Source organism: Denticeps clupeoides, chromosome 9 (genome assembly GCF_900700375.1).
Source record: "Denticeps clupeoides chromosome 9, fDenClu1.1, whole genome shotgun sequence".
In the NCBI taxonomy this organism is placed as follows: domain Eukaryota; kingdom Metazoa; phylum Chordata; class Actinopteri; order Clupeiformes; family Denticipitidae; genus Denticeps; species Denticeps clupeoides.
In genome coordinates, this window is record NC_041715.1 from 6,397,524 (window position 1) to 6,409,603 (window position 12,080).

The 12,080-nt window shown below is 43.5% G+C and overlaps 1 protein-coding gene across 4 annotated transcripts in view; it reads left to right on the forward strand.

The window, feature by feature from the left end:
* Positions 1-12,080, forward strand: part of thsd7ba (thrombospondin, type I, domain containing 7Ba) — a 148,353-nt gene that overhangs the window by 92,693 nt on the left and 43,580 nt on the right. For all 4 annotated transcript variants that reach the window (XM_028991648.1, XM_028991647.1, XM_028991650.1 and 1 more), the window contains exons 9-12: positions 2,730-2,921; positions 4,613-4,844; positions 10,983-11,098; positions 11,900-12,032. In XM_028991648.1, coding sequence (XP_028847481.1) covers positions 2,730-2,921; positions 4,613-4,844; positions 10,983-11,098; positions 11,900-12,032 — 673 coding nt within the window. The remainder of the gene's footprint in view (positions 1-2,729; positions 2,922-4,612; positions 4,845-10,982; positions 11,099-11,899; positions 12,033-12,080) is intronic.

Below are 12,080 nucleotides of genomic sequence, written 5' to 3' on the forward strand. Positions count from 1 at the left end.
GTCGGCAGCGATGTTCTCCCAACCCCTCAACCCCAGCGATCCCACGCTGCCGTCGTCTTCAAGCGGCCCCAAAGGAGGCCCCCAGACCCTCGTGCCCCTCCTTTGATGAATCTGCTAGCTTCCGCCTTAAACGTTGGAGGTGGAAGCCTCCGCTGCTCCCCCAGGGACAGTTCCTAACATCCACGCCGCATTCGTGGCATGGGAGCCTTTCCACCGGGAGGGATAGTAAATAAATTGATAACAGATCTGCCCCCGGGTTGTTGCTGTTGAAGGAGCCAGCGCTTTGGAATCAGAATGACAGGCAGGGATGGTGGTAATGAAAGCGCTGTGCCAGAGTCTCCTTCTGACGCTTTTAGCTCCGTCTGGCAGCAAAGATCCCTTCCCGCTCCAAAATCGGCCAAAAGGGCTGTTTAACTCATGACTTGTCTTTCTGTGTGTAATCCAACAGCGTGTTTGGATTTACTAACTCACCTTATTAGCCTGAAAATGGGCTTCATTTCTGCATATTCCTATCAAATCTTTTTTATCATGAGTAATATTTGAACTGTGATATTTAGCTTCATTAGATCCATGCAGCATTCACTGCATTCACACGGAATGCAAAAGGAAGTCAAAGCGGAAAGTTAACCAACTGAAAGCCGGGGTTCCTTTGGTTCTGAAATGCAGTTCTTTGTCCTTTTTGGAAGATCTGGGTTAATGGTCATAGCCCAATCACCCATTTGCTGCCATTTTTTTTTTTGGCGGAAAAAAAAAAGTTCTTTTAATTGCATCCAGTTGACACTGGATCTTGTCTTCTGACCAGATGGTGATTAGTGTCCCTTCACTGGTCCGGTTTCTCTTTTCCACTGCATGGTGCAGAATTCAGCATGTGCACGATGGCACCTTTGATGTATTATCACATATAATAAAATATGCTGTATAATTTGAACCCTACCCATGTACCATTAAAGACTAAATGTTTCAAATCTAGTGAATTTCTTTTTTATCAGAAGAGCTGATTAGATAGAAACTGTGTATTTCTGAGAATAGTGCGTTATGCTACATCAAATTAAGAGTGTAAGTTCATTAACGGGGCTGCTAACACCAACTCACGTTTGTTACCAAAGCTGAACGGGAAAACAACGTGGGGGGGGTTTTGGTTTATACAGAACCAAACTTTCTGGAATATCAGAAACCTTGAAGAACTGCACATCTTTGTTCATAACCACTGATTAATGAAAAACAAATTCTTGGCTCTGTAATGACATTTTGTGTTAACATTTGCTTGTCGCATTTCAAGCTTTGTTGTTTTTTTGTGTGTTTTTTTTTTTTTTTTGCTTGGTGGGGGGTTATTAAATTGTAATTACAATAGTGGCACTGAGGAATGGCAATAGTAAATGTTAACATAATTAATATGGAGTTTTTGATGATTTTCGATGTGTTAGATTATTCAGGCCGAGCAGTCTGTGAAGCATCTCGGGAACAGTGTCGGAATATCAATTTTGCTTATTGGATGTAATGAAATTCAAATTGCATGTGACAGCCTTTCCCATCTTGGGTGGCGGAATATAAAAAAAATCGGTATTGGAATGAGAAATCCTCTTGCCAGGGTAAAAAATAGTCATAATCGGTCCAATCTTTAAAAATGCTATTAAAAAGTATAAAAGCAAATTTCGCGCTCGCATTGGAACGCCGTGTGTGGGGCAGCGTGTGCAGTCGCCTGTGCAGTTTAATATAAGCTTGATTAATGAAGTGTGTTTTAAAACTGTCAATATATGTTGCTCAGACTTGCACAAAAACGTGTTTTTTTTTTTTTTTATTATTAGTATATTTTATGTATTTATTTCTCAGCACTCATTGTTAGAAACACCAACCTGCCATTTTTTTGGGTGGTCTCCAAGTTTGGGAGTAGTGAGTAAATAAATACTTTTATAAATTAATTAGTGTGAAGTTTTGTGGTTTCTGCCACTCGAAACTAGCTGGGTGGCTCATGTTATTTTCCCGCCCTGACATTATATTAAAATATAATATTGCACTTTCTATGTAGATTGAATGTCCTGAAGGTAGAGGGATCTCAGCATCTTCTCCCTGGAGGGTTTCCTTGTACGAAACTGAGTAATACTTCCTTCTATGACCTGTGATAATGGACTGTTTAATGGCAGCCCTGCACTGACACGGATTGCACGGTTAGTCTACCTCCTGGGGGGTCCCTTTCTGAATTAACAATATGACTGGTCTTCAGAAAGGTTTGGTTCTGTTAAAGCCCATTGAAGCTGTAGGTTTTAGGTAGCACTGAACGTGAAGTGATTGTCACTGTGACACAACAAACTGTGTCCTCTGTATTTTAACCCAGTGAACTGCCATGAAAGGCGCCTGGGGAGCAGTGTATGGGGACGTGGGGACCTCGGTGGCAGTTCAGGATTTGAACCCGCAACCCTTCAGTTACACGTCCGCTTCCTTACCCGCTAGGCCACCGCTGCCGCAGGCAAACATAGAAAAACTTATAGCTTATGAGTCAAGGGTCTTAAGACAAAATATCCAGGGAAAAGTGTGACCTACTTTGTGTACCAGTAATACCCAACCAATAACCATCCAGACGTAGTGGAAGATGCCCAACACCAACTTTCAATGACAAACTGCTCAGCCATTTTCCCTTCGAACACAAGGTGAAGGTTTATCGAAACTTGTAGCGCCTCACGGGTCCTGTTAAAATATTCACATTTACCCTCTTTTATTCTTTCGACCTGCAGGGGAGATCATGCCCAATGACCTGTGTGTGGAGGAACCCCCTGCTGCCGAGGTGGCCTGCGTGGTGGCCTGTCCCGGAGACTGTGTGGTCAGCTCCTGGTCAGAGTGGTCGCCCTGCTCCCATTCGTGCTCCTCGAAACACGCTGAGGGCAGACAGAGCCGCACACGAACCATCCTGGCCCTGCCGGGAGAAGGTAACTCTCTTGTGCTCGTTTCAACATATCTTGCTTCCAACATTCATTTCTCTGTGGAAGGAGAACCGAGAGAAGTTCAGAGGAGGCTTGGGGAGATTTACAACGGTGACTGTAAAACATGCTGCTGGCTCTGTAATGGCTCGGGGCTGCATGATTGATTTATGAGTGGCAGCAGATCCCTATTGCAATTTTGAAAAATACATAATTCCTGGTACCTATTGTCTTGTTTCCCAGAAAAAAAACAAAACAATGAAATGGTGCCGACTGAAGACTTTTCCTTAAAGCCATGTGTTCAAAAATCATGGTGCCAACCGTTCCAGAGTTTCTAGTGTTCTCACTGCTAACGCTGTGGCCCATGTAATTAGAGGGCATGGCTCTAAACCCGGGGCTCACCAGCACCCCCACTGAGCCCGCCGATGCACTCTTTCACAAAGCCCTTTCATGGGTAATGACAAATGGGAACAGCCACCATGGCGCTGGCTAGAAAAGCAGCATGGAGTTACCATGAAAAGTGTGTAAAAGAAGGTGATCGAAGTGCTGCTGTTAATTTGGCTGAGAAAAACTAACCACTTTCGCAGCACAGGACCACCTTTAGGAGTAGGTGGTGTGTGGGTAGAGCATGTAGGAGGCAAGAAATGATGCAAAATGCCACAGTATTTCGATCAATTAGCTGCTACACAATTTTCGTATAATACAGCTGATTCTCTTGCCTTTCCTTGAATTCCTAGTTTTTTTCATTCCAGAACCTTTGGCATCTTCTACCCATGAAAGTTTGGCCATTCTGTCTTTTTCGCTCTGGTTGCACGTCGTGAATTCTCCAGACAATGACCTCTATTCGACTGCACGCCCTCAATCAGACCTTACGTCCAGTCTGCACCAGGGACAAAGAACATTTAGCGTTCGCTGCATCTGAATCGGTCACACAGGCCCCCTCCCCATCGCCGTCAGGTAACATCTGTCAGGTTTAGGGAGGAAGTTCTGGTTGCAGCAAGTCTGCACGCTTTTTATATAACTATATGTGGGGGTGTGTTCTTCTTCTTTCTGCCTGCACTATGAGGCTTTTAATGATTGGATATCTGCAGGTTGGCAGCGCTGTTTATCTGAGAAGTGACAGCGAGCAGGAACAGCTGTGGCGCTGGATTGTGCCCGTGCTGCATAAATCATCCGTGGCCTGCTTTAAACACTGGGAGGAGTGGCGTAATTAAAACCGAAATAAACACAAATGTACCCCAGCCCATGGCCCTGCATGCATATTTCTCTCTGTGACACACACACACACACCTCTGCAGAAATATGGGAATGCGTTACAACCTTTCAAATCTCCAAAGACCGGCAGACATTAATATTCAGCCAATCTGCACGCTAGTTCATTGTTGTATGTTACTGAACATTTACCGAAGTCTCAGTGTGATCGAGGAACCCCGGCTGAATGTCACTTCAATGTCACACTGACTTTGGGGACACGAAGCAGGAATTACAACTTTAATTATAACACAGGAGAGCAGGGGTAAAAACAAGGTTAATAATCCCCATCGCTTCACAATATGGCACTAGTCTATTCATATCACACAAGCGCTTTACTAATTAATGCCCATATTCATGTATTTAAGAGCACACAGGGTTACTGTGGGACAGATTAGCCGTGCACTTCTGCCAGCTTATTCTCCCTGTGTGTGTGTGCTTGACGTCAGGAGGGAAATCATGCCCGGCTGCCACAGCTTTGGAGGAGTGGAGAGCCTGCAGTGACCATCCATGCATTATCTTCTACTGGGAGACGTCAGCGTGGGGGGCGTGCGTGGAGGACCCTTCGTTCAGCCTGAACGGCAGCAGCCAGTGGAATGGGACCACCGCCTGTGCCGTGGGGATACAGACCCGGAAAGTGACCTGCATGAAAATGAATGCCGGGCCAGTGGTTTCAAAAAGGTACTTTCGTGCAACCTTACCTGTCCCTCAGGCACGTTAGGTCACTGTAACCGATCCAGGACTGAGCCACTAGACTTTCCAGTATTGATTATGTGAAATCATTTTACATTTTTGGCCAGTGTACGATTGTTAAAATACACGTTCAAAGCACCTAAAGCATTTATTGACATACCGTCTGCATGCCAAATTGCTGAAATCTAAAAATTTTAGATTTTAAAGGAGAAGGGTCTGTTTAATTCAACATTTTGCATCAATATTTAAGTGCGCAAAGAGGTTTAATATGAGCTATATTTCTGTGGGCCTGTGCATGGTCATTACATTTATGGTTTTATCCATTTTGTATTGATTTCCTGAGAGTGCCATGCTGCAGAACATTTTCCGGCATGAAAGGTAAACTCCTCCTCCGTTTTTGCCCTGTCACTTTGGCCCATTCCAGAATTTATTATATAATTAGTCAATTTATAGTGTACTTTTTTATATCACTCTTTTCAAATCTGCCCATGATTCATGGAGTGGGCATTGAAAATACTCAGGCTGACCACCCTGCTGACTCCAACGTCACAGCCAGCCACGTGGAAAAGGCCTTAAATGCCCCAAACCACCAGCAACTCACTGCTGCTTCATACTGCACAGCTCAATATTCAGCTGCTGCCGCACAGTCAAATCGATGTTCAGTATTTCACAAACTAAAGGACACTTTTGGGCCCACTTTTATACATTTCCATTCAATTCAGTCTGGGCAGCACTTTTTTATTTCTTTTTAATAGTCACAGCATGCATAACCCGACAAAGACTTGAGTAGGAGGAGACCAAGAAGTATGAGGAATGAACAGAACGAGGTCTGTGTGATTAATATAAACCAGCAAGGACGACCCAGGGGGTCATGGCTCACCAGGCCAGTCTGTAGTAGGAAAGACCCCCTCATGTCAGCTGTACACCCATCAAGTCAGCTAAAGAAATTCAGGTATCGGGTCAAGGCCTTTTGGTTTGAGGTGTGCATGCTGGGCAGCAGGAAAGAATGGAGCGTGATTAAAATGGCTGGGGGAAAAAAAAGAGCGGCTGCTGAAGAAGTGAGGGTGCAGTAATGAAGCCCCCCGCAGAATAAATCTGCAACAGCGGAGCTCTTCTCACACTTCCTGGCGTATCTGCTGTAGACAGCCCGGCCGACTGCGAGCTCGGAGAGTGCCTGACATCCGTCAGTAACAAAGTGGTCCAGGCTTCAGAGATTCCCGGCTGTCTGAACATCCAGCCCAGACTTACTGCACTCAAGCAATCTCTTGACCAGGGCTGAGAGAACATTTCCCTCCATCCATACAGCACCATCTGGTTTCTGTTGGTTCAAAAAAAAAAAAAAGATTTATGCTATTCGCCAAACGCTACAGCAATTGCGACTTACAACCGTGGTCAACGGGAGTGAACTACGAATGTGTTGAGTGTTACACTTGTTGTATCTGTAGCTGCCAGCATCATCGCTGAGCAACTGTAGCCATATTTGTGCCAAAATTAAGGATGCAGAACTTCACAAAATTGTAGTTTCTTGCCAGTTGTTTCCAAATGCAAAAAGTAAATTATTATCCCAGTCCATTAAACCTCTACTTGGCTGAAAAAATGCACTTGTATTTTCCTTAAGTAAAGGTACAGTGATTTATTGTGGCAAGCCCTGTCATCTTTATTTGTAAGAAGACTCTTGCATAGTTTACACATTTTAGGTAAAAATATTTGAATGCCACTCATCTTTGAATAGAATCTCTTTAATTAGACTTATTGATTTGGTCTATTAAATGATCATTATCACAGCACTTATATACAGGTACAGTGATTTATTGTGGAAATACTTGTTATTTTTATTTGTAACAACAACATAATATAGTGAAGTAAAAAGATATGAGGGTTTCATGTATATGTACAGAGTTCACGGCTAGACACGGATGACGCACTCGCAGACACGGCTGGGATGGTGGGTGAAGCCGCTGAGGTGCTGGGGACATGGTACCGGTGAGCTGCAGCAGAAGAGGGAGCGCGAGAGCGTGCGTACGGATGTTAGCGAGAGAGTGAGGTGCAGCACGGGGGGGAGACAGAATGAGGCGGCGTTACCTTGATAACATTAACACAACATTCACAGCATTTATCAGACGCCCTTATCCAGAGCGACTTACAATCAGTAGTTACAGGGACAGTCTCCCTGGAGCAATTTAGGGTTAAGTGTCTTGCTCAGGGACACAATGGTAGTTAGTGGGATTCGAACCTGGGTCTTCTGGTTCATAGGCGAGTGTGTTACCCACTAGGCTACTACCACCCTCTACCAACCTTGACATAGCTGTATTGGAACATGGCTGGCTGTGTACAGTGGAGAAGCAAACAGGAACATCAGAAATTGAGGCAATAGTGTAGTCAGGGGCGGGGCGATTAGACGGCAACATCCGTGGCAAGAACCGACGACTTAGAAGCAAAGTCAGAAAATTAACAATAAGCGAGCAACTGCTAACAAGGCCACTGGGGTTTTATCTGGGATGCTGACCCTGTCTTCAGCTTCCGGGTTTCCAATTGCCCATGTGGGACAGGTGACGTTGGGACATTAAGTTTTACTTGAAAATGTACATTTACCATTGTGGCATTTAGGAGATGCCCTTATCCAGAGTGCCTTACAATTAGTAGTTAAAGGGACAGTCCTCCTGGAGACACTTTTTAGGGACACAATGGTAGTAAGTGGGGTTTGAACCTGTGACTTTGTGGCATTCTGGTTCATAGGTGAGTGTCTCACTCACTAGGCACCCCAAATACTTTAGTAGAGGAGAGAAAATAAGTTTCTTCAGCAAAGGAACTTCAATGTTACTGAGTCATTGATAAATCAGCCACCTCACTGTCATGAATAAAAGAACTAAATGTGCACTGAACATGAAACTCACGAGGGTTGGGGTGCCTTTGCAAATAAGAGTTAGGGTTTGTCTGTTTAGTTCTCTTTAAAAAATTACCATTGTGTCCCTGTTGATATATTGATGTTCAGGAATAAAGCTCAGATTATGGATGCACGTAAAAGGCATTGATCCCAAGCCTAGATATGTTACAAGCTTTTTACTGATTTTGTTTGTCATAACACAAGTGCAGAGGTCTTGAAAGCCTTTTTCTCTGCGCTGTGTGCATTACCGAGCTTATGGTTCGCACATTACTGTTTTTCCTCTTCAGAATTTGCCCTCGAGGGAAAAAAAAAAAAACGCAGTAATGGAGTGCCGGGGCGAGAGAACATTCTTTACTCTGTATCCATAAGGAGGATATTGTATCGTACATCAGGAAATCGCTAATAAATTATTTAGCCCATTTGTCCCATTGTTGCATGATACATTATTGACAGAGGCATAAAGAGGTTTCCGGGCTGTTTTTTTTTCCAGCCGCTTTTGGTTTAAAAGGTCTCTCTCCCTTCCTCTTTTTTGGGGAGCGGGGAGGGGCGGCGGGTTGAAGCTTTAATGAATGATGTCATTCGCTCTCCACCAGCCAAAAGCACACATCTATCAGAGCCGGGAATGGCTCCTGCGAGATCCGGGCGTGTGTGATGATTCGGCAGACCCGGCAGGCTTTGGGACTTTCCCCGATTCGCTCACACTTGAAGCCATGTAGCCTCAGGTCTTTTCAAACCCAAAAAGATCCGGAGGTCCCAACAGATTTGTTCTTCATATATCAACATGTTTCCAGCATCCCTTATTAATAAAAGCTTACAAGATAGGCATATAGAATAATGGGATACGAGTCTTTCTGTTTTTATTCAGCTAATATAATTAAATATCTTAAGCTATATATTTTCAAAATTACCATATACTGATAACAAAAAAATAATGGCACAGCTATAGTGTAATATGTGTATTAGCATTAATCGTGGTTGGGTGGTATTAGCCTAGCAGGTAAGACACTTGGCTAAGAACCAGAAGACCACAAAGTCCCAGGTTCAAACCCCACTTACATTGTGTTCCTGAACCAGACACTTAACCCTGTCTCCAGGAGGGAGTCACTAATTGCATTTCACTGCAAATTGTACTAGTATAACTATGCAAATCCATCAATCAATCAATCTTCATTTACATGTCACTTTTTGCAATGTACGTTGTCACAAAGCGCCTAACTAACAGAGCAGTTCTCAAAGCCCCAGGTGAGCTGGAAACTGGTTTATAAACCTTCACAGCTTAGAGTCGGGGGGTTAGTTATTTATTTACATCCATTTATATTATGAGAATGCTCAGGAATAATTTTATGCATAAAAATGTTTTTGTTTGTCAACATTTTTTTTTTTTACAAAATTATCTAATAAAACCAATGTTACAATAAGTCAAACATAATAATTAAACATCATTTGCAGCTCATTACATTGAAGAAGGGACATGGAATGACTGGCAAAAAAACAAAGGCAACTTTAAAAAAAAATTTAATGGTCTTTTTTTTTTATTTTTTCTAGAGCTGTGTGTCATCTCTGAACCACTCTCTCTATCTGTTTCTCCTCAGAGAGCACAATGAAAAGACCGCTGCACTGTTACTACACAGCTTATGGGAAAATCACTGAAATGACATCCATTCCAATCAGTTCTCTGCCAGTAAGGTCTCCACTGGTCTTCAGCCGGCCCGATATCAATTACTGCCAGATACTTTCCTTCCAGTCCTCGAAAAAGATGGACTTGTTCTTTTTTTTTTTTTTCCCTGTGCGAGGTCAAATACAAATTAGATTAAAATTACATTTGCCAGCGCCGTCCTTCTCTCTGAAAGCTTTCAGATCAGATGCCGGTTCAGAGTCTGCTGGTCTGCGGCGTTTTAGATGTTAATTTTGATCAGTGATGTTAGTGTATCGGGGAAATAGATGTTCTAGGTAAATAATGAAAGCTTAATGTCAAGAGCGTGCTTTAATGTGTCTTTCTTCCCCTCCCTCCTGCTCGCTCTTGCTCCTTTTGCTCGTGTTGCGTCACCGTGCCGTCGGCATGTCTCTCCATGACACGGTTTGAGCGCTTCTGTAGAGTGAGGTCGGCTCGCCCTGCTCGGCTTTGATGTCACTTTCACGTTGATCTCCCAAGCCCGAGGTGCGTGGAGCCGTGCTGCGGGCCGGGCCCCGCTAATTCCCAGGATGCATTTCTGTTGCTTCTGGAGCGCGGAGGGGGCTCAGATGTTGGTTTGAGCATGGAGCACGGCCTCCTTTGGAGTAGCTACTGCTTTCGCGCTGTCAGACGCAGTCCTTTAAACGTGTAATACGTAAAAAATTGGTCCAAATAAATGAAGCTACTCTTCACACGAGGGCCGTGTTTAACTCAAACCTCATAACTCGCAGCAGAACCATCTTTTTAAATCAGAGTTTTTGTTTACCGCTGGTGCTCGAACTGGGGATACCGATTCTGGAGTGTTGTGTGTAATGTGGGCCATCACACCCCTATGGCTGTTGATTTATTAGACGTTGTAGAAAAGGATGAAGAGCTAGTGTTTTTGTAACACTTTTCAAAATGTCAATAAAGGCTATTGCGAAATGATTATAATTTTTTATTCGGTAGTCAGTCACTTTTACCCTCAAATTATATCAATTTGTTATATAAGTCATATAAATTAAAGTATGTGTAAAGCATTTTCGCAGGCAAACTCTGTACCTTTTATTCACATTACGAATAAAAAAAAGACTAGTCTGGACTAGACAGGGAGTGATGTTCTGCAACAAAAAGAATGTATGCGCGCTTCAAGTCATGTGACCAATTTTTGCGGGGGCTCTATTCACAATTTCAATTTTCACAACTTGAGGGTTAATAGAAACATGCCCACAGGTTTCTAGCACCACACATTCAATGGCAAGTATTCCGGTTTTCTTGCCGGCTCTCTGCCTGAATAGGGAGTTCTGCTCTCAGACACTTGGTAGCACAACAGAAGGACGCACCTATAGAAGGACCTTGGTTTTGAAATACAGATGGACTTTACTGTTGTGGTCGGAATCATGAATGCCTTTGTCCATCACAAACGATGAGCTGATGACTGAGTTTAACAGCACCTCCACATTCTGTGCTTGCAGCACAGAGTAATGTCAAGGCCACAGATCGGTGGGACCCTGGTATAACTGGGTTAATCTCCGCCTGAGTCTGTGGGCATCCCTGAATGTGTGTCCTCTGTGTCCCTTCTTGGCCGCAGGTGTCCGGACTCTGCCCGTCCAGACTCCTCCCTGCCCTGTCTGCTGCCCTGCAAAACTGACTGCAGGGTGACTCCCTTCAGCGAATGGACGGCCTGCCCTTCAACCTGCCTGCCAGGTGCTGCTGCAGACGCAACTTTGTTTTGGGGTTTTGTCTGCAATCACAGTCTCTGCTGGTTCCAAATGAAAACCGCAGCACTTTTTTTTATATATATATCTCCATATCTCTACCCTGATGCAATAATTTCCCTTTATTCTCCTGGGGATGAAAAGATTAGTCACAGTGTTTGTTATGCACGTCTTCAGGGTAATGCGACACTTCTGCTGCGCCTTCCGAAGGCAGTGGGCTTCTAATGAAAATAGTGCTGCATTAGATCCGTGGGAGCATCTGTGGCCCGCTGCAGTAATAATAAAAACTGGCCTCTGAGTATTGCGCAATAACGGCTTTAAAATAGTCACAAGCCATTGATCAGAAAAGATCTAGCAAACATATCAATGTTGTGGGTAATTTAATCAAACTTTAATTGGACTTATTATTATTAGCCCCCCCCTTTTTTTTTAGCTGAGCGGTGATACTAATAGATAATTAATTTCTTTGAACTGTGCACTGCAACAATTTGAAATTCAGAGGAATCTAATTGTGTTACAACAACTGACACTCCATCTGTAAGTATGTTTTTCCCCGGTAGGTCCCCTGTTGATGCGACCGCACCTTTAATTGCACTTTTTTCATTGTTTAGCAATTAGCAATGTGTAATGAGCCTTATAGTGAAAGCCAAATGAAATCATTAAACCATTAGTCTGGGATCTGTATATTATAAGGGACTGAGAGCTTCTGGAAGAGTTTCAGCTTCTGTTTGTTGAAATGACATCTCCAAGGTTATCTTTTTTATGTCATTACTTTTGTCCCTCTTTTTAGATAATGCGACTATACCGTCACAGTCACGGTTCCGAACAATCATCCAGAGAGCGGCAAATGAGGGCAAAGAGTGTCCAGATACACTTTATGAAGAGAGGGAATGTGAAGCACTTCCTGTTTGTCCCATTTACAGGTAAATGACCTAATTAGTTTTTTTTTTTTTCATGAGATTAGTGACGTG